We start from the raw sequence: 23,147 nt of genomic DNA, 5'->3' as shown, positions 1-23,147 counted from the left end.
GTGAAGGCAACACCTCTCATTTCAACCTCGTTAGCGGTATAAACGTCGTTCCCATAGCGTCGTGCAGTACGCTACCATAGCTGCTCTCCACTGTTGTAAGCGAAGTTAAGTATCCTTGTGGATAGCATCGACGGGCGGTTTTTGTAGCCCAACCTTGCTACAAAAGTCTGCCATAACACAGGCCCCGTAGTAGAGTCCTTTTCCTGGAATCCGTGCCTATGTTGCGGATACCTTTTTTTTCTTGATGAATTTGACAAATGATACCAATTTGAAGAAAAAATTGCTCCTATACACCTCCCAAAAGTGACGGTTAACTTTTTTTTATAGCACGTTTTTCAAAATGGCCGCTGACGCCATTTTGTCGATTCCCACTTTTTCTGGCATGACACATCTGCTTAAATGGTATTCATTACGTTTCGGGACCATTGCAGTGACCTCAAAATTCAAAATGGTGGCTGGTAGACATCTTGAAAAACGGCAAACTATTGTTATATCTCTGGAACCAGAGGAGCAAGGTAGACATATCCGGTGTTATTTTTTTCCATTAATTCTGGCATTACAACCCATTGGAATGGTTCTTTTGACGTTCAGGGACTACCATGACCTGCTGTTTGAAGATGACTGCTGTTCACCATCTTTCAAAACGTCAATCTGCAATAATCTCTTGCTCCAGAGGCTCTTGGTATGTAAATGAGGTGCCATTCCCTTTAAATCCGCCACTACCTAACTTGTTTAATGAGTGGATATTTTGAGCTTTATCTTGATCCCTCTTTCATTCTGTTATCACTTATAACAAGCTGTTTTAAATTCATTTGTTTTACTGGCTTAAATATATTTGTTCTCCATTGCATGGTTTGTTATAAACAGGTTTGTTGCATTACAATCTTTTTTTTTTTTGGCATTTGATATATATTTTGGTTGTTTATTTCGCATGCGAATGTAATAAAATCTGTTGTTTATCATTTACCTGGTGAACAATTCGTTCATGTTCACTTTCTTTTGTTTGATATTGTTTTAATATTTAATCAGCCGATTCATCTGTTTATGTTTTGTTTTGATTACGCTTTAACTTAAATATTTATGCTTAGCTTTGAGTTATGACTAGTTGCATGGTTATTTATGGCATTTTCTATTTCCTCCAACCCTCACGTTTACATTCATCCCATGTGCACTGTACGTTTGTTTTTTTCCGACTGTTAGTTTGTTTACTGTTGAGTTGACATTTCGGTTTTGTTTTGTCAATGCATCTCCGTATAAGCCCCCGACTGCGGAAGATGCCTGTATAATTGACTATTGTGTATTACATAGCTACATGTTTGATCTTATTAATACTATTCTTTATGTAATGGCATTGTTTCAGTGTATTTTAATAAAACATGGAAATAAATGTTGATTGAATTGAAATTACATAACATTTTGAAGCCTTTGTAATGTATGCCTATGTAATTCATGAACATAAACATTATAATTGTCAAACCTGTACAAGAATTATGAAACAATGGACACAGATTCTGCCAAATAAAAAATGTGGTGGCCAAAAAAGTGGGGCCAAAAATTAAAGGCGTGGGGTTCGGGGCCCGCTTAAGGGCCCAGATATTTCTTGCGATTCTATATGCTCTGTAGTGCGATCTAAAGGCAATTTCCTTTGCGCGACATCATTTTAAAAAAAAAGCATTTTTTTGGCCCCCCCCCTCCGCCGTTGGGTTGGTTCCTTGGATGTGGTGTAACTCCCCGCTGTCTGTTCTTCTCTCAATTGTCAACAAGTTCTCAGATGTTCATACAATTCACCTGAACCAGTACACAGTAAAATTGAATAATTGTAAAACATTATCCTTTCGTCGTTTCAAGACTCAAAATGCAAGTTGTTTTCACAAAATCTGTGTCCATTGTTTCATAATTCTTATAAAGGTTTGACATTTTATGTTCATGATTACATAGACCTACATTACAAAGACTACAGAATGTTATGTAATTTCAATTCAATCAACATTTATTTCCATAATGCCACACGTTATATTATGATACAATGAAACAATGCCATTTAATAAAGAATAGTTTTAATAAGATCAAACATGTGGCTATGTAATACACAATAGGCAATAATGTATTATACAGGCATCTTCCGAAGCCGGGGGCTTATACAGAGATACCTTGACAAAACCGTACCGAGATGTCAACTCAACAGTAAACAGACTAACAATCGCACAAACAAAAGTACAGTGCACATGGGATGAATGTAAACGTGAGGGCTGGGGGAAATAGAAACTGCCATAAATAACCATGCAACTAGTCATAACTCAAGGCTATAAGCATAAATATTGAATTAAAAGCGTGATCGAAACAAAAACATAAACTGCTGTTTCGATAGTTTTGTTATTGAATGTTTATATGCCATGTAAGACTGATAAGACGTCCGGTAGAGTGATCAGGACCAATACAGTTCTGTAGATATTGGCCTTCAAAATTTTCATCTATAGTACATCCAAAGTTTCAACCCCATTGGCCTTCCAAATTTGCACTTTTAATGTGACGTCACAAGTCACGTGATGACGTCATCGTGACGTCACTTGAATTTTCATCTATAAAACAACCCGATTTAGGTACATACCAAGTTTCAACCCAATCAGACCGGTAGTTCTGTAGATATTGGCCTTCAAAATATGCACTTTTAATATGACGTCACATGCCACGTTGATGACGTCATCATGACGTCACTGGAATTTTCATCTATAACACATGCGGTTGAAAGATTTAGTCCATCATTTTAATCTGTCCATTGTGTTCGTTTGAAGCAACAAATGTGTTCAAAATCTAATGAAGGATACTGAACAACTAACCTGATGAAGATTCAGCTAAGCTTCAGCTGTATATTCCGAGAAAAACAGCATTCTTAGGATCTCAATTTCAAATCAAAAGTTACTGAATCATGTTTTAAATTGTTTTTAATCAGGGAATAAATGTGTGCTCGAGAGGTTTTTATCACTCCGTTTAAGACCGCTTAGAGTCTGGGTGCTGATAATTACCCGAGCAGGAGGCGAGGGTAATTATCAGCACCCAGACTCTAAGCGGTCTTAAACGGAGTGATAAATACCGACCGAGCACATATTTATTCCTATTCATAAATACCTTTTCGGTTAAAAAATATCAAATAATTCGTTCAAAAAATCCCGATTTTGTTCAACAAGTTCACTTCATGCTTTTTGAAACATCCCTCTGGCAAAATAATGGAGTGTTCAGTTGGCGAGTAAGATGTAAACAACCCTTTTATGGCGATTGACGCGCGCGTGGCATGTTCTGCGCGATGTCGCGCAGAACGCACCTGGGGCGTTGCGTTTGGAATTTTGAACTCTAAAATGTTGACTCACTGGTAGTGTTGCGCATCCGTGAGGATTGTGAACGTTCAACCAATGAAACGGTAAGAGGCACTGGATTTTTAGGAGTCCACATTTTATTGTGACACTGGAAAAGTGTTTAAGACCAGCTAGCCATGTCTTTATCATCCGTTTAAGACCGGCCACGTGCCGGGCTCTCGACCAATAGGAATAGCTAAACTGTCTGAGGTATTTATGAATTGCAGATATACGCGACGTCGCGCACTGATCCGACGAATTATAGCAACCGCGCGCGCGTGTGCGTCGTACCAACGCTTGAACGCACTTCGCCGAATAACAAAACGAACTACTAATTTAAATTTTCCTACGATGCGCCTTAAGACGCACCGTTGGAAAGGCCTTCTTTCGTAGCATTCAAAAATTTCAAAGGATTGTCTAAGGGGCGTGGCTAACTTGCGATCGGCGACAGGTCAATTAATTACTTCACATTGATAACTGTGGTATCTCAACGTTTCGGTCAATATGCTCTTACCGTCTTCGGGAAAATTATGAACTAGGAATGATTCTCTAGTCTTGGTTGAAACGTCTTGTTGTGATCAGTAAAACTCACTTCACATGCGGTATAACCAAGAACATTTATCCTGTACATGTACTCCCATCATGTAAGCCTACAACTGAATGAATTTTTAGGGGTACAGTTTAGAGATAATTACTTTATTACTCAAATAATAAGTCCTTATAGTGGGGCAGATATGGGAAATATTTGGGGGAATTGACCATTTGATGATACGGAACGTCTCTATAGTCCGACGTCCCATTTGTCTATACGTCCCATTGGTCTATACGTTCCATTGGTCTGACGCCTCATTCGGGGTTAGGGGTTAGGGTTTGGGGTTAGGGTCAGTCAACCTTAACCAGTGGAACTAAATACATAATTAGATTTGGCAAAAACGTCAAATCTTATATTTCCTCCAAATTTTCCTGCGTTATCGGCTTTTATTCATGATGAATCAATAATTACATTCAAAGTAGCAAAACGATAGCGGTTTTTTTTAACAGTGTTATGTCCGTTCCGATTAATATACACATCATTCGCAGTTATGACCTAATTTTATTCATTATATTTTAACAAGAAACTATTAAATGAAAATATAACAACACAAAATTCAAAGCAGTTTCACAGTCATGACAGTCCTAAATAGGAACAGAAGGAATAAAATAATGTGCGATAAGACAGTTATAGACTGTAATGACCCCCGCATTATTTAGGGAAGCCAAGGGAAGTGCAAATGTTACCAACCTGTACGGAGAGACCACCAAAGACCATATTTACCGTTTCCCTTGAGCGATCTCTCTGTACAGGTTTGACTGTACATATCGAGTGTAATGGTCTTACCAAATTAGCATGCACGACAAAATGAAAACTGCATCTGACTTTACATTCTTGCATAATAAACTCTGGTATTAAAGGGGAACTAGGTCCTGAAATCCCCGAAAATTTTATGTTTTGGATTGTTTACTAAGCCTATTTCAAACATCTGGTTGAAAGGAAACCAACCTAATGTCTTACCGTTCCCGAGAAAAGACGAAAAAAAACTCGCTTGTTTACATCGGACATGACGGAGTACGAATACGTTTTTCGTGTCGTTCTCAGTGTACGCTATACACGTTGTGTGTCTCGGGAACAGCACGCGGTGACCAATCACCAATGCAAAACAGTGTGGTTCCTTCAACGTCCGCAAAAGGCGAACACTTTATGCATACGAATGAAATCACAACTAGCAAAAGTGGACCCCGAAAGTCGTTCTCGCATGCATAATATAGGAATAACACAAAAACGCCCAGTTTTTAAGGGATAGTTGTGTGGATGTTTATATCCTACTTTTAAATGTTATTCCCGATTATCATCATCTCGTTCAAAGCGCGTTTTGTAGCCCAATTGGGCTGTTCCAGGACCTAGTGTCCCTTTAAGCATTTACAAATGTACACATTTTAGTATATACATGTATTATCTGGGGTATATTGTTCAATGGCTCATAGGTGCAACGGCTCAATAATATTACAAACCAACGTTAATATCTGCCCTCACAGGCATATCATAATACTCCTGGTAAACATTTTGCGACAAAATATCTTGCCTATAAATGACCTGCCATTTTCTTCCCAAAGGCTCGCCTCGAAGTAAAAATCCTCACGATTGTCCAACAATGTTCCTCAATTACTATTAGTAATAACATTAGATCAAGACACCCTACATATCGACCTATAACTGTGCATGTATAGCGGGACTTTTGATTCCAGGGTGAGTCAAAAAGAAAGTGACAAGTTATGTCTATCTTAATAAAAAGAACACAAAAGTCAGCTGTCCACCACTGATCATTTACCGTTCTACGAACTGATGAATACCCATTAAATACAATGGAACATGGACGAATTCCCACCTCCACGAATGAACGAAAACGTGCACATGTAAACCATAGGTGAGTACTAGCTCTATGGGTCAACAGACAAAAATTACCATCAATATTTTATACGGAAAAAAAGGACTTGTTCCTCATATTGAAATCACAAAATCGGACAGTCTTGACTCAATGATTAAAATCTCATTTGTATTCAAATGTTTGTAATCCGTAATTCTCTTCAGATTGGCCTATGCCCTTCGATAAAATTGTGTGTTACATAATGCAGTTACGCTTTGTAACAGCAGGTCATCAGGGCTTTCAACGCGTCAGACGGCTCTTCAATCTGCGAGTATCTGCACTGCAGCATCCGGCGCAAAACCTTCTTGAACTGTGGATGCTTGGACGCATAGATGAACGGGTTGATGCAGCTGTTGCAGGTGAAGACCACGCCCAGGAACAGCAGGTAGCGATCGTTGTTGGGGATGAACAGCGCCACGCTGTACGGAGTGACGCAAACGACGAAAGCACAGACGGTCATGAAGAGATTCTTGGTGATTTGGAGCTGTTGGTGGTAGGCTCGACCCTGTTGAGAGGTCTTCAAGACAGCCGCGTTGTCGGATACCTGGAAGCTGCTTGAGCTAGAGACCGGGCCTGTTCCGCTGGTGCTGATGCCACCACGCAAGGACCTCTGGGCCTTGAAGTGGCGCCGGACGTGTAGGTAGATGATGGTGTAAGAGGTGACGATGATGATCAGTGGGATGGGATAGAAGAGGAAGGTTTGGATCCTCTCGAATGACTTGGCCTTGGGATGGGTGTCCAGGTCGCTGCAGGTGTGATGCTGCTCGTCGTAGCCGAAGCCGCCGACGCCACAGAGAGGTGGCACGACCATTATGGCGATGGCAACGAACCACAAGACTGCCACGTTGATGGCCAAGTTGCGCCGGGTGTAGAGACTACGATATGTCATTGGGCGCTTGATGAGGATCAGCCTGTTGAGAGCGATGGAGGCCAGGTTGTAGAGACTAGCGCAGGAGCTGATGAACAGAAGCATGCCGGCCAGGTAGCACGGTGTCTCGGTGGACCACGGCCAAGTGTCTCCTGGGCTGAGCAGGCCGACGGCGCTCATGGGTAGCGCCAGGCCGGTCAGCAGGTCGGCCACGCTGAGACTGACCACGAAGACGTTGGTGAACGTGCGGAGCTTCTTGCTGAACACCACGGCGAGGATGACCATGGTGTTACCGATGATATCAATCAGAGCGATCAGGAGCCACAGTACGGCGATTGCTACCCTCTCTGGGTATGTCTGTAGGGATTTACTCATCGGCGCTGCTTCGGTACTCGCTGCCGTGAAGGTTGAGTTGTCCATCCAGGGAATTGACGACGAAGAGTCGTCAACACCTGCAGGTGAAGTATCGTTGGTAAACACCATCGTTGCGTCGCTCGTGCCCATTTTGCTCTTTGTTTTTGGATGTGCTACAGCCTGTGAGGAAAGAGAGTGACGTTTTGGGAAAAGGAGTTTCAGGGTTACACTGCAGTGTTTACACAACATGTTTTGATAACGCAATACAGACTTTCGGAAAAGTGTCCCACTGCACTGAATTTTAAAAAGAATTTAGAAAGTCAGTGGCGTATTCAGCTTATGATGTCGGGGGGGGGGGGGGGGGGGAGGGAGGAAACCGCAGTCGCACATCTGCTCCGAAATGTAGACATGATTTTTCTCCAGACACTTGGCCTCCGTAAAATCAAAAAGCGGGAGGGGGAGGGGGAGGGGGAGGGCTGGTTTCCATCTTCCAAAATGGGAGGGCTCTTCAAAACTTACCATTATTAGGCATTCTGGAAAATAAATGCCGATGTTCACCGCGCATTGTAATGGTTTTGGAGCTTGGTTGTATTTCTTTTCTTTTTTTTTCATGTCAGAACTCTCAAACCATTAATGGAAATAGTTACTTAACAAATATCATTCCCAAAAATCCTCGGGGGGGGGGGCAAACCCCTGCCCCCCTCTGGAAAGTTGATGTGTTTGTTTCACATATAGGCTACGTCATGCCTAACGGCATCATTTCACATTTGGCATGATCTATTCGACAAAAACAAATTAGGTGAGAACCCCGATACGATTTCCATTGCAGTGAGATTTGATTACATTTCATGTTTGGTATCTTTTACCACGACCAATCAAACAAAGAATGATTTGCTAACTACACTCCTGGCCAAATCTCGCTGGGCCCCCAACCCCCCGGCCCCCTGTCAATGTTGTCTCTCATTGCGCGGTGTGTGCTCCATCAGCTGGAGAGAACAACATTGACCGTGGGAGCGGGGGAGTGGGTGACCGTGGCAGGCTAAGGTTATTTCCAAGTGTCCCAGCCATTTTGGCCGGAATTGTAGCTTCAACTACTACAGTCAAGTTGACTTTTTTGTGGAGTTTAAAAACAGTCGCAAAGGAATAGTTCTACTCACTCCGATTAAGGTTGCATTGTTATTCAGCATAAACGAAATTAATCCCAGCAAAAAGCTATTCAGGAGACGGGACCTCTTCGAATGTCACTGTTGCAATGCATTGTTTATGGCCAAAATTGCAGCACTCCCATCTTGGGGAACAATGTTTGTATATAGCCTTTTCTCTCGCGCTGTTCCAAGACAGAAATGGTAAAAGGACTGTGAATAAACTTGGGTATAGCATTACGTGCAGTAATACATTTTCTCATTAGTTGGTTAATTCTGTTAAAATAAATATGACAATTTTTGAGAAGATATTGACCAAAAGTGTATGTAAAGGCACTTCATACGCTGACTGATATCGGGCAAAATACCAACCCATTCGCCTAAAATGTGTTTCAGTGAGGAAAGCAAAGTGTTCCTTGTCAGTCAGTTCCATGAAGGCATCGCATAATCAGCCTAATGAAACAACGCCTCGTTTATACTTGTCAAGTGGTTCATATAACAATACAGATTAACCAAAACAACTTGGTTTGACTGAAATTTGACTTAAACATTTTGCACACTTACCGAGTTGTAGAGCGAGACAACAAAGATGTAGTCACTGCTTGAAATAAAGTTTTGAAATTATCAAGCAAAATTCCCAGAATGAGGACTGAGGTGCAGCGCTGGAGTAATTATTCCACTTGTGTCTTCAACAGTAATAATGCGTTGTGGAGAGATGATTTTTCTTTACGGATACCAGAAGGCAAGAGCTGTGTACAGAGCGGATATACCCGTGATCCTGTGCAGCAACAGGAGTGCGGAACAACCCGTGTTCATTGAAATTATATCGGCTGACTATTATTCTTGGCAATGGCATTGCTCAATCACACTGAGTGCGTTCGATTACTTCCCCCAGCTTACTCGCCCCTGGCCGGCTCCTCGCGTGATGACAGACATGCCCAGTGGAGCTAACTAAACGAACGGTTTCGGGTAAACTTTCGCGCAAGAGCTAGAAACATGGCGTCGCCAGGATTTGTTCTAGAGGGGGTAAAACATATTTTCCCAAGTTTCGTGCAAGAAGTTGAACTGGAAAGTTGAACTTTGACATGACACACCTGCATCCGAATTAATTGTCTAGAGCTAGGTCTAGGTCCACACCCATTGAAAATACTGACGCGGGGACGCGCTGACAATAGACCCGTAGCCGTAGTTCTGGAAGCCCGCCGGACACGGCCCGATGAGGCGCTCGCCGGACGTCACGTTGGCAGCCATGTTTATTGCATGGCCTTATGGGATACTTACCCAAGTAACCGGCTCGGCGAGCCGGTTACTTGGGCCAGGCTCGAGTGAGCACGAGAAGTCACGTGAGAGTTAAATCGAACGCTGTCGCGCTTGCACGAGTAAGTGCGGGGGAAGTAATCGAACGCACCCATTGAGTGCGTTCGATTACTTCCCCCAGATTACTCGCGCCTGGCTCCTCGCGTGATGACAGACATGCGTAGTGGAGCTAATTAAACGAACGGTTTCAGGTAAAGTTTCGTGCAAGAGCTGGAAACATGGGCGTCGCCAGGATTTGTTCTAGAGGGGGTAAAACATATTTTCCCAAAAATTCCTGTGTTTCTCAACATATTCTCGATTAATCAGTTTTAGAGGGGGGCAGGGACATCCCCCCCTTTTTTTGTGGCTTTTCCGGGGGGGGGGGGGTTGCGCCCCCTTACCCCTCGCGACGCCCATGCCTGGAAAGTTGAAACACAGGGTTTGTAGCTCTATGCTCCGTGGAAGCCCGTTTCGGACACGGCCTGAGCCGAGGCGCCCGCCGGACGTTGCATGGCCTTATGGGATACTTACCCAAGTAACCGGCTCAGCGAGTCGGTTACTTTGGCCAGGGCCTGCTCGAGTAAGCGCGAGAAGTCACGTGAGAGGTAAATCGAACGCTGTCGCGCTTGCACGAGTAAGCGCGGGGGAAGTAATCGAACGCACTCATTGTGTGGTTGGATTGAGCGGTATATTGGGCTCTCGAGATCGCCCAACCTTCCTCTCGCTTAAAAAAAATTACCCAAAAACTTGATTGACAGTCAACGAAACAGTGACACGGGATACTTATAGCACGTTATATAGCACAGTCATCTTGATATGATAACTATGTCATGCCATCAAATATTTGACTCTCTTGAGAAAAGAAATACTATAAGATGTAATCTGTATCAAGTTTATTAAGCGCATAACGGCCACCATTGGACGTAATTTCATTCACTGTTACAGTAATGTATTTTTCTCCATTTACCGTCTCCACATAAATGTGATATATTTGTTTATAAATGGACTTGTGCTCGGTTTCGTTTTTTTTGCGATGAATACACTGTATTTTCTTCAATCATATTATTTTTTCCCAACGGTTCTCGTACATTTTTAAACCCGTCGTGTCATAATCACGACCAATCATTTGACGAAATTTCAATTCAATGCAATGTGTTTTTCTTGATTTATCGTCTCCACAACGAATGTTTTATTTATGTGCAATTAAAATTGACTTGTGTTCGGATTGATTTCTTTCGCGATTAATACACTGTATTTTCTTTAAATCATATTAAATTGATTCTTCAACGATTCCCGTCAATTTCTAAACATGTTGTGTCATATATCACGACCAATCATTGGACGATTGCAATAGACCATTCTTGGGATATCGTTTCCACAAAGAGTGTTTTATTTTTATTCAATCAAAGCTGACTTCGGTTGCTGGGCAGATCGTGATCAGCGTTGACAGAGGTCTTTACGGTGAAGACCAGTATTTGTATAGCGCGCCCTCTTTGGACGAAATTGTTGTTGGCAAATTATACGGGAGAGCCCTTACACACTGTAGTTTTTGTTTTCGTTGTACATGTATTAGTTTGTTTCGTCAACGTTTTCTGTCGAATTTCAATTTTGCGTGTGTCATATATCCCGACCAATTATTGAACGAAATTTTAATCGAATGTAAAAATAAGTATGCGATTGCGTATGCCTCAATGACCGCCGCGTCCGACTTAAACGACCCAGCTGGTTTTTCGTCTTTTCTCGGAACGGTAAGACATCATCAGGTAAGTTCCTTTTCAAGCAGTAAAGAATCCGAAACATGAATTTGTCGAGGATTTCAGGCCGTAATGCCCCTTTAATCAGCTAAACAAAAACAAAATTAGCGACCAAACCCTCCCCATCTGTGCAAGTTACCGAGAAAAGACACAGTTACGCACGAGTAACTTTTTGATCCATCTCTTTTATAATAAAATATGCAACAAGAGCTCTATAGCTGGTTTGATTTTGCATATGTCGTCAGGAACGTCTAATGATCGCCAAAATGGCAGCGGGGTTTGATAATCAGAATAGCAACACTTGAATATTGGCAGGTCTATCTCTTCGAGAAGGGGGGGGGGAGGGTGTTGGGTAATATTGAAGCTTCGAGGAAGATTACATACGAATGACTTTAACTAAATGTTTTGACATTAGGATTTGACATAAGACTGACTGAACATGAATCTGACAAAACTATGCACTAAAATAAATATTACAACCATTTTTAACTGATAAAAGACTTGAGAAACACTTTGCTTTCAATCAATAAAAAAAATACAAAAATACAAACAAACAAAAACACCCACGTAGTGGTCGAGGACACCAATGCATAGTTTGTATGGTTTCCCCATCTTTCGCACAGGGAAAACACAGTAGTATTGGATCAGCACCAGTCTCAAATTCACGAGCAACAGATGCCGCAACAGCATGGATTCTAGAATACTTCGACGGAGTAGTCCCTGGGTAGTGGGGTGAGTTTATGCTCTATAAGCGTCGCATTGACTTGTTTAATGTTTTCATCCACTAATGCCCGCACGTCGGTCGGGAACGGGTTCTTGGTTAGGTACACGCGAGTTTTCCTCCCGTGGTTGCCCAGGGCAACGCCGGTGGCCTTGGACGACGGGTACTCCTGGATGGCGCAGAGAATGCGCTGCTTCTGCACGGAGACGTCCAGGAACCGCACGATCCTGGCCAGCTCCTCGTACGTGTTCTCCTGCAGGTTCTCGTAGTGCGCCACGTGAATTCGGCGAGAGTTGGTGATCCACCGGACGGCCATGTTGCGCCAGCTCTGGGCCTGGTTCTCGGCGAATCGTCTCCATTCTGTGCAAAGAACCAAAACCGATCATATACGGGAAGAAAAATATTGGCGGATAACCCGACTCGTCCGGTTCCCTGACCAGACGATTCCCTCACGCATAGTTTTCTTCTGCAGGCAAGTAAAGTCATTTAAATAATAAATCATATATGATTTGATATAACGTTGGAATTTCCAGAGAAAATCGTAGTATGCCTACTACCAGGTTGTGCCAGTGGTCTTTATGCTGGATGCATTGTGTTCGATTCCCAGAAATTTTACATCTTTTTCCCCCCAGAAGTCATGGTTCTGGAGAATTTGTTTTAGGGAAGTCAAGTCAGAAAACCATTCCGTTACCAAATGAGAAACGCGCATAATGTCACTGAACTTGGTTGAACACAAAAGTGACTGCTTCTGTCAAGTCGCATAAAAGTTTGTTTTTTAATGCAGGCTTATTTGGCTCCTACTATGGTTCTGAAGGTCTTCACTGTTCCCTACTAACAGGCTTTAAAACATACGAACAACATGTTCTGTCCTCTGTTCCGTTCCGTTACCAATGCACTGCTGGTGTTTCTGGCCTCAGATAATTGGTTTTGTACAAGTATTATTTTATGCAAACATTCCTAATGGGTTTACATGTACATCTATTTCGGTCTCGCTGCGTTTTATTTATTTATTCTTTTTTGCATAGGGGTAAGCCACCACAACGATGATCTTACCTTGTGAATCGAAGTACTTGACTGTTTCATCGGCCGACTTTTCCTGGTCCAGCATCTGCCTGCGGAATATCTCGGCCACGAGGGCGCTGTATGGGTTGCGGATGAGGAGAACAGCGCCCTCGAACGTCTTGATGTGGGCAGGGTCGCTCAGGTGGGACTTGACGCATATCGTCTGTTTGCTTTGGTAATCGACGTTGCCACCTGGAAAAACTGAGGGAGGGAGAGAAGTCCGAAAAAGGATGTCACAACCGAAATGTGGAAGGCACCTTGTGCTCAATGAGCTAGGATAACATCTCTCGAATGTTCAAAGACTCAGAAAAATTTTAACCTGCCAAGCAGTCTTCTTTATTCTGATTCCTGACTTCCACTTGATTGCCACGCCCCTTTTAAAAGAAATTACTGGCACGCCCATTATATAGTTGATGCCTACTTTTGCTGGAGATGGCCATGTCTTTCTCGTGTTTCCAATGGACGCTGCCGGTCAGGAGCCCTGTCCCCCGCTCGATGAGTTGTCGTGTCCAGGTGTTGCCAGAGCGGGGGTAGCTGGCTAGTGCGATTAGCGGCAGGCTGCCTGCGGGTTTCAGTTCGATTCGTGAACATCGGGGATCTGTCCATGAAAAGAGCAATGAATCCGTTTAGGTTACAGTTTTAAACTAGAAAGCACTCAGAGAGCGCAAACCTCCGCCTAGGCTAAACACTTCCCCGCCATATTGTCAGTACAATACTCGCATAAATGGTGAAGAATCCTTAAAACACTCCTGGATCCAGACCGACATCCGAATCACTTCCAAAATCTAGTCGATTTGTACTTGTACCAAAGACCACCCTTACTTTTTTTTTTCATGCAAATCCGTCCATAACTTTTTGAGTTATTTTGTCAACAGACATGCCAACCAACCAACAAACTAACCAAATTCGATGAAAACATAATCTCCTTGGCGGGGGTAATAAATATGTGTTGTAACACGGTCTGTGCATCTGACTAGTCCCCATGTGTTAAAATAACCAAAAGCTATAAAGGTGAAAATGCTACATTTCATTACTGGTCCTGAAAGAAGAATGAAACAGAATCCCATGCCGAAGCCGAAACTCTTTGTCATTTCAGATTTCCGAGAAAGGCTTGAAACCCACCGGTTCTTTTCAGAACAACACAATCATCTTTCCAAACGAGATTTCTACGTTGGTGTTACCGCAAACTCTCACTACTTCATACCACCACCCATGCAAAGTTTCAAATCTAACGCACCCATTTCTCTGACGCTATTTTATCGTGTTATGCAATGACAAATTTTGGTTGGTGATTTTCACATGCGTTTTATTATTATGGTTGGAATTCTAACGACGGATTTCGCAGTCTAACGTAATCGGTGATTGAAAGTTGGAAAGTTTCTTTTTATTGTTTTTATAAATTAAACGCGAAGTGTAAAGTTTCCCATCTTTTTAATTACTTTTGTTCAGGTCACTCCAGTAAGTAAGCAGTTTTTTTTCTGTCTCAATGTTCCAAAGAATAACAAAAACTTTTTAACAGTTTCACAATACAACAGCTTCAGAACAGACATTGACCTTTCTAATTGTTGCCGTAAGCCCCGCCCAGCTTTGTTTTGTATACATTTCTCACTGTCATTGACCAATGACGGGGGAGTTTCACCGAGCTACTGTGGTCACGTGACAAACAGTCGTGATCTAATTGGTCAATGCGCTGTTTGATTGACAGACAGGAAGGGTTCATTGTTCATCCCTGGGAGTTTATTCGGCAAAATGGTGCCCCCTGTTGTTGTTTTTTTTGTTTTTTTTGTTTAAATACCTGGCACAGAAGTCCGGTACAGTGACATGTACTCCCTGCCGCCACAGTGGTACCTGGGCTCGCCCGGGCACGGCAAGTCGCAGAGGGCGCTCTCCATGTATTTCAGCAAAGGAGACTCGCCCTTGACGTCGCTGCAGTAGCACTCTGTGCCGTGGCTGAGGGCGGCATAGGTAAAACCCTGGGAGGAAAAAGTAGGTTGGAATGTCTGAAGCCAATCAAAGGCGAGTATAAAACAAGAGGAGAGACAAGCAAAATGAGACTATCGCATTGGTTTGAGTAACAACTGTGAATCCTGAACGAAAAAGTTATCCACATACCGCAGTGGGAGAATTTTGAATGAAGATAACTGTACAATATCAGAAATGCTTGAAACTTGCCTTCGTGCAGACACTGTGGCGATTTTGCCTGTTGGTTATGGGAAGAGTCGGTTCATTGATTTCAATAATCAATAAATTGTGCCAGTCATTTGTGTTCACCTGTCATCCACGAGCAAGGCTGTAAACATCATTTTCAAAGGTAAAAAGAATCATACGGCGCACGCGCTCATGCGATCCAATCAATGGCTTTGAAATGGGAACTAGCGACCAGTCCCTATATTATGGGAGCGGGAACCAGTCTAAGGTGGTTTAAGGTAAAACAAAAAACAAACTAATTTTCTTTCTCTGCTTCCTTGTCATAGCCTCCGTCAAACTTTGATGTGTGTCTATTTCTCACAGCACCCATAAACGAGTTTCACTCAGCCACTGTGTGGTCACAGTGACCAAAAAGCGTGACCTAACTGGTCAATGCATGGGCAGAAAGGTCACCTGACCAAAAAGCAGTGATCCTATTGGTCAATGCTAACTGATCGACAGGTGCAGGAATGTTCCACTCTGGAGGAGGGTGTCGACTTACTAGAGAGATGCAGCTACTCAGGCAGTGTGTGATGGTCATCGTGGATGACTTTTCCACCAGCCCGCCCGTCACCACCTCCGACATGGACACGCTGTCCTTTGGCCTGGGCACGCATGCGCGGTAGACACCCGGACTGTCAATGTCTGTCCACGTCATCCATGTTTTATTCAAGGCTGCAAAGAGAAGATGAAAAATGGAGATTAACAACGCACACTCGCTCAGCACATTCGGCCGAGTCCCAACAGACAAACATTCTTGGATGTGAAAACATAAACAAGACATGTAATCAGACTACGTACTCTTCAAGCCGTACACAAACCAATGGGCTCGATATATACATACCAGATACATATCTGAACCGCCGTCCATCCGTGGCAGACTGCATAGCCAGCATAGACTTTTTACCAGCACCAATCATGTGTTCAACTTCACGCCTTCCAGGATCTATTGCTTTCAAGTCTGCTGTGAACGCGTCATAATCCCGAAAGAAGTGCAGCCATTTGCCCATCAGGTAACCGACCAGGCACAGCCCGGCTAGGAAGCCGATTTTCCCCGCCCACCGACAGACCATTTTCCGCGGTGCGAAGAATCTCGACGTACCCATAATTGCATGTAGCTACGTATTACACCACTTATTGCACGAAGCCATTAAACCAGAGTGTTGGACAATACAGTCTAATTAACCGAGACGTGTGTTCTGTGAGTTTCCATGTAATAACACCAGCAGAGCAATTTAGTACACCTGCGATCTATTTCTACGCACCCACGTCTAAGTTTTGTGCGGCCTACTATATCGAGGTGAAAGTCCAACGTTATCAATGGAGTGGATTCATGTTATAGATTTTTCCATAGCCGATCGGGTTTACAAAGAGAAATAGCCCCGTGCGCGATTTGCGCTAGGTAGTTGCGATTCAAGACTGAAATACGTGTCTGTTGAGGAAGGCCTACATAATTATTTACGAAATTCGTACTTGAATTGGAGTCTGTGATGACAATCAAAATCAATTAGCCAGCCAATCCGAGGCTGCTCATGCGAGGTCAACGCATGACACCTTGTCCTTCTAATTCTCTTTAAAATCTTATCAAAAGTAGAGCAGTTCATCCAAATTATACATAAGCAACCGGACTTGAAAAACGTCTAGCTAGTTATATGCACGAGCGATGGTGAGTGAAGCCAAAGGATGCACTGAGGCATGGCCCCAACAACATGTACGACAAGAAGAATGACATGTATTATTCATATCCAGGTGCTTGGAATGGTGGTGACCGTGTAAGTACGTACGTGCGGGTGAGGTCTATTATAGTCATAGTGGCACATTATAATAATGATACAAATGTCAACTTAATGTCATTATATTTGCTGGTCTTGGGGAGGGGCCAGCCTACACTCCACTTTAAGCTTTGTACCTGGCTCACTAATTGAGTCACGTGTGAGTGAGTTATTAGATTTACTTAAGTCTCACCTGAGCCCAAAAATTGACTGAAGTGACGACCTACTGAGTACCTCAACCCCTAAACAGGGATGTGAAAAAAAGAAGGCAACCCACTTTTGACAGGAATTTTAACCTACTTAAGTTAAACTTAACTTATTCGAACGTGGTTTTTTTTTATAAGGTAGTGAAGTATAGCTCTTCAACCATACATGGTGAAAAAATCGCAAGAATAGTATTATTATGCTAGTTTGAAAACAATGTGCCATTTTTGTTTATTATTTTACTTCTGTCGTTGCACTTGTAATTGTAATTGTTCTTTATTAATTTCATACAGTGGGGTCTCCACTCGACAAGCTCATGCTTTTTGGACACCTCCATCCATCCATACACAATAATTCAAATGTTAAATAATTATATATGTACATGTACATGTATGTGTTGGGAAACGATTAAAGATTTGATTGATTCATTGATGATCGAAGTCACCAAAATCACAGTTGTCCACGTGTAAGTCGATCTAGTGTAGTGTTTTTTTTGTCTTCAAATCAAGCTCCGGGGCTTAGTCAAGCGGACGGAATAATTACGCCGTCCGTGGATGGACAGACAGGCTTGGCACATGACATTTTTTTTAAACTACCATATATCTCAGAGAAAAAAATATGCATTTGCAATTTTGTTCGTCACTTATGTTTAAAGGTCAATATTTTAGTACCATTAAATTGAATTTTTTTTTAAATATGCTCAACAAGTAGGTGAAAATTGCTGTCAAAAATGGCTGTCCTTTTTGCATCTCCCTATATATAGACCACATTCAATGTGGAACTATCTTTGCTAGGCTTGCCCTGTCCTTGATAATGCTGAGAAAATGACAATGAAACAAACAGTGACGAAACTGGAGGGTCACGATGCCGGATGCTTAATTTCTGAAGGGGAACACAAAGGTTTTTTTTTATAATACAAACCTTTCAAGAGTCGTTCTCCAAATCCAGAATGGGAGGGGAACAGGAGTTGGGCATGGGGGAGTGGCATAGGCCGTGTGGCAAGGCCCTTCCCTCTTTAGAAATAGACTATAAGAAACTATAAAGCACACAGAGAGCGCAAACCTCCGCCAAGGCCAATCAGTTCCCCGCCATGTTGTCAGTTAACCCCAAAGAAACACTCACATAAATGGTGAAGAATCCTTAAAAAAAATCCTGGAACCAGACCCAGATCCGGATCACTTCCAAAATCTAATCGATTTGTACTTGTACCAAGGACCCCTAAAAAAATACTGCAAATCCGTCCATAGCTGTTTGAGTTATCTTGTCAACAGACAAACCAACAACATCCAACGAAAACAACCTCCTTGGCGGAGGTAATAATGACATCTAAAATGACAGATTGCTGTTGATATCACAAAAGGCATAAACTCTACATTATACCTCGGTGAAGGGTCTGGCCCAATATGAAAACTACATGTGAGCATCTCCCTGACGCAGAACATCACCATACAAGAAACATTATACCTGATACGAAATGACTGGCGGCAGGTCGTGAAGTTAAGGGCTTGGGTCTCCCCCGACTCCTAACTTGGTCCATGACCAGGGATGCGTCCAGGGGTTTGTCAGCATGTCCGACAGGTAAGGCAGGCGAGTCGCCTAGACTCTTCTCCAGCTTGGGTCCCGGACCATTATGGCTGGCGGTGTCTTTATCGTGCATGTATCGACCGAGGTAGAAACTCGTTGCACACAGAGCGAAGACTACGAGCACGACGCCTTTGTAGCGGTACATTCTGGCTGCGAAATGTCGAGAGTTGAACATTTCTTTGTCGTTTAACAACTTGCAAAGGCAAACACAACTTTCGTACAGAATATCCTAGGTTTCGTGGACTACTGTGAAGTTGAAAGTTGAGAACAGTCTTGACTCAGAAAGATGAACGATTCAACAAGGAATGAACTGAATCAATGTTGTTCAAATTTGCGAGTTTATATTGCGACAGTCTAATGGAATAGACTGATTAGGAATTGCTACCCCAATACATGTTGTTTTCTGGATTTATACTACCAGCAGTCTGACGTTGGTATCCACCCTTATCTTTGTTGGCTCAGTTGATGATCTGATTGATCACACTGAGGATGCAAAGCAGTAGAATGTCACAATTTCAGTCCTTTAGAAACTTTGACAGGATATAAGCAACAACGAGAGCAGAGACGAAAATAGTATCCAACCGAGTACAGCTTCTGGAACGATGAAAGCAGTTACTCAGCTACACGACCGTCTATAAGAATATATCTCAAGAGTAACGCTGCATGGCTGCAATTCACAAACTAAAATGGTGATGTCCACAATCCTCAAAGAATTATGATGGAGGACACTCTTTCTATCTTGAAGGCTTAATTAGCGATTCACCAAGATTTTCGAAGCTGTTCGTTGCCAGTATGTTCTTTTCCGTCGACATGTGCAGTCAAGGATACACAAGTAGTGGTAGAGTTCGCTCCGTCCGACTAAAGATGCGGTCCAAACATCAGTCTTCACTCGGAACTAGGTTTCCATGCTCTAGTTTGTACACATTTCGATGTCTGAGACACAACGGCTATCTTATGTCGACAGTTCCTGTTACCACTGCGGACTGCTTTGGTAAAAAAAAACCGAGCACCGTGCGTTGCAGGAATGACGACAAGACATCAAGACATGACATTACCTCTGCCGTCTACGTGGCATGGTAATGTTCAAGACCAATCTTTCTGGTTGGACCATATCGTGGATTTGTGCAATAGACCTACCCAAACAGCACGTGCAAACAACATTCCAGGCATGCAAACAATCTGTTGAATTTTCGACTCGGCTGTCTCCTAGCAAGGAATCCCCAAGGCAAACATGGCATTATGGACTTTGCCATGAGAGTGTAATTTATCCACAGTTTCATTTTCGGCACGGTTACAGTCATTTTTACCGTTGGGTTTCATTGGTTGATTGAGTTTTTTTCCGATTTGAGGAATATTCATGTTGTGCTAGTGATTATTATTTTGTGTGTGTGGTGCTACAAAGGTGCATGACCATCGGGTCCATGTATGGTCGTTATGCTGTAATAATCTGCATTGGCGTTGTCATTTGTCATCGCCACAGTCATTGTCACATTCACGTGGTCGGTGACGGGTGATTGTCAATCATCCTCAACCACCTGTTCGACCAACAGAACTGTTCATCCATCGCTGTCACCATGGTGGCAATAAGGCTCATTGTCACCAATATCACGTGCGGTGTCACCGAATTGTCAAAGTCGTATCCGAACCAGAACAGGCAGAGGACACTGCCCCCATCGCAGTTCCCACATTCTAGGCACCATTTTCCTCAATATCAAACAAAATTGCTACTGTTAGCCTACTTACCCTAACAACCGATTAAAAAGTTAAAAAAGGGTCATAACTACCGTTGGCCACACTCTTTCCGAAAAAAAAATAATTCTGAGGGGTTGGAAATTGTCTTGATAAGGTTCGACCTTAAAATGACGTTAACTATCACCCGATATGACGTCATGTAACGTCACTATCGTCACGTCATAATAGTCGTTATCGTCACGAGTAAACATCGCAATAATCATCAAGGAAAAAACCCTTATAAACGCGAAAGCACTCACCTGATATGTATTGTCTTAATTTTAGCGGCTTCACATTAGGCTGGCCTACAGCAGCAACAACAAGGTTTTGCGATTCTCGGACTCCAACCCTCTCTACTCCGAGACCCACTTCATCTAGCGTGTCGACAGGGCCAACCGCTGCCGTGTCTCCCCCGTCCTTCAACCGTCCATCGTGCTCGCTGAGAGCACCCCCTCCCAGCCCCGTCTCCCCGTAAAAGTACTGTGCATAGAAGTACATCGCGCTGCAGGCGAGGACCAGGAGGAGAAGAGTCGTCCGCGGGCGAGAAGCTCTCCAAGACCGGCAGCGTCGCTGGAGGGTTGACATGGTGGATCGGATTCAACTCTCCTGCCTCAGGTTTCACGTTGGCCAACCTGTAGTAGCACCTGTAGAACATAAGATTGACCGTTCACTCTATTAATTAATTATAAACTTGTCTCGACCATGGCTCGACTAGTTCGGCTAAAATGGGAGTAATCAGCCCGACGGTAACTAAGCCTAAGGAGCAGATCTTTCCACAATCAACAAGAAATGTGGACCTGTCTTAATAAAACTGGGATAGAAATCCACACATGGACATCACTATTCAGCCATCAGAAAGCGATAGCACGTTCCCCCTAAAAAGTCAAATTTAGCACGGAAAATATTGAAGGATCTACTGAGAAAATTACACTTGGAATTGTTCAGACCAGTCTCACCACAGGGTTTGTGCACAGGGTGTCAAGTGATGTCCAGGTATGCAACTCTTTCGCTGAATATTTTCTGTGGGCCTACCTAATTCACTCATCCCTTATGTTGTTTCTTCAACCATTTCTCTCTCTTCTGAAAATCCACGGCACGTACATTCCGTGGTTGTGTGTTCCTAGTTCGATGAGTGGAGCCGCCATTAACGCTGTGTTATTGATGCCTGCACAAGCAGACGTGAATACAATAGGTTACGTAATAGGCAAGAAAGCAGAAATTCGTTCCTGGTAGTCTTGGTTCAAGACGTTCTATATTTTATTTTGCTCGAACGCACATTGATCTATGGGGGAGGGGGGGGGGTGCAGACCATAATATACCCGAAATTGCTTACGCCGATTTGGATGCCCTCAAATTCTGAGATATTAGAGCATTTTGAGGGCCGTGAACGTGAGGATTTGTTAAAAATAAAAAAAAAATAAAAAAAGAGTGGAAGCCGTGCAGAGGACTGCGAGCTCGTATATTTCTGTGAAACTTTGATGAAATTAGGCCCTAAAATTGCTCTATTTCGCAATGGAGCGTGGGCGTCCATTTTCAAAAGGCGATGGGCTTCAGGACTGCTTTCAGGGGTGATCATCTTTGGATGGAATTTTCTCCCAAAAGTCATTGATTAACTCAAAAAAAGAGTAGCGAAAAAATGAAAGATGGTGAAATACTCTTTAATCATTGATGATCTTTAACACCTTAGAGAGTTGCGAGTATGTTTTTTTTAAAAATGTTTTCGGGAAGTGTGCGTAATTATCACTGAGGTATATGGCCGTCTGTTTACTGGTTTGCAACCATAGGCTCCGACACTCACGCCGGTAGAGGGTACTAGCAACATGATCCACTTTCATCGAGTGCAAACAAGAAAGAAACAAAGGCACACAACTGCAATGTAACACAAGGACGCGTAAATTATGAATTTTCCTTTTGCGTGTCCATGGACGCATGGTTTATTCGGGATCTTACTTTTACGCAGACAAATTTGTATAGAGACGATTTCTACAAAGATTGGATTATCGTCTCTTTGATACAACTAAAACTGTGTTGGTCTAAAGCAGCTCAAAGACAAGAAATTACACACTCTAAGCTTGGGAAACATATTCCTAAAACCGGTGTAGTGTGAAATTTGGACTCTATGAAATACAGACTCATTGGTTGTACTGCGCATGCCAAGTGACAGTTGCATCTCACGTAAGGTAAAACAGACCAGATTTCATGGGAGTCCACATTTCATATGACACCGTCCTTGTTTTGATGAATAAAGTCTTAAGCATAATTATAACAGTTGTATGGACTTCCAACAAATATAACTAAGACTCTTCCGATTGGAAATTAAAGTTTGCTCTGTACGTATTCCACAGCGTAATTTACAGCTTTTTTTTCGAAACCAGACTACCAACACATTTATTAATTCTTCAATTAGTAAGAAAAACGGTTGTACACTTAGTAGTTTCGGCAAACATACGGAGAGCAAATGTACAGATGTTAAAAAGGGATCAAAAAGTATTGTATATTAAAGAAGTCTATGCTGCCGGTTATTTGAAGTCACAGTGGCAGGTCCAATCACAAGATGCGTTACGAGTGATTTGATTTGTCTCAAAATGCCAAACCTCTCCCCATTGGCCAATCGGTGATGACGTCAGGGAAGCAGTAAAAAACGACTGGTGGGGAATATT

At 42.8% G+C, this 23,147-nt stretch overlaps 2 protein-coding genes across 6 annotated transcripts; both read right to left on the bottom strand.

Moving 5' to 3' along the window:
• Positions 1–5,915: 5,915 nt before the first annotated feature.
• Positions 5,916–7,204, bottom strand: LOC119721693 (melatonin receptor type 1B-B-like). The gene has a single exon (XM_038191702.1). The coding sequence runs from the start codon at positions 7,182–7,184 to the stop codon at positions 6,021–6,023; it is 1,164 nt and encodes a 387-aa protein (XP_038047630.1). The 5' UTR covers positions 7,185–7,204; the 3' UTR covers positions 5,916–6,020.
• A 4,071-nt stretch (positions 7,205–11,275) lies between these two features.
• On the bottom strand, positions 11,276–21,656 carry LOC119727207 (WSC domain-containing protein 2-like). Of its 5 annotated transcripts, none has more exons than XM_038199072.1 (7): positions 21,520–21,656; positions 20,748–21,131; positions 15,699–15,871; positions 14,805–14,982; positions 13,431–13,607; positions 13,001–13,210; positions 11,276–12,307 (listed from the first exon to the last, which is right to left on the bottom strand). In XM_038199072.1, exons 2-7 carry the CDS (start codon positions 21,070–21,072, stop codon positions 11,922–11,924), a joined length of 1,449 nt encoding a protein of 482 aa, XP_038055000.1. In that variant the 5' UTR covers positions 21,073–21,131; positions 21,520–21,656; the 3' UTR covers positions 11,276–11,921. The 5 variants fall into 5 exon arrangements, with proteins under 5 accessions (XP_038055000.1, XP_038055008.1, XP_038055015.1 ...); XM_038199080.1 differs by lacking the exon at positions 21,520–21,656 and adding an exon at positions 21,447–21,465; XM_038199087.1 differs by lacking the exon at positions 21,520–21,656 and adding an exon at positions 21,417–21,435.
• Between the last annotated feature and the right edge of the window lie 1,491 nt (positions 21,657–23,147).

The sequence above is a fragment of the Patiria miniata genome, unplaced genomic scaffold (genome assembly GCF_015706575.1).
Source record: "Patiria miniata isolate m_02_andy unplaced genomic scaffold, ASM1570657v1 HiC_scaffold_1, whole genome shotgun sequence".
Classification (NCBI taxonomy): Eukaryota; Metazoa; Echinodermata; class Asteroidea; order Valvatida; family Asterinidae; genus Patiria; species Patiria miniata.
The sequence above is the reverse complement of the archived record's forward strand: the minus strand, read 5'-3'. Positions and strand labels throughout refer to the sequence as shown.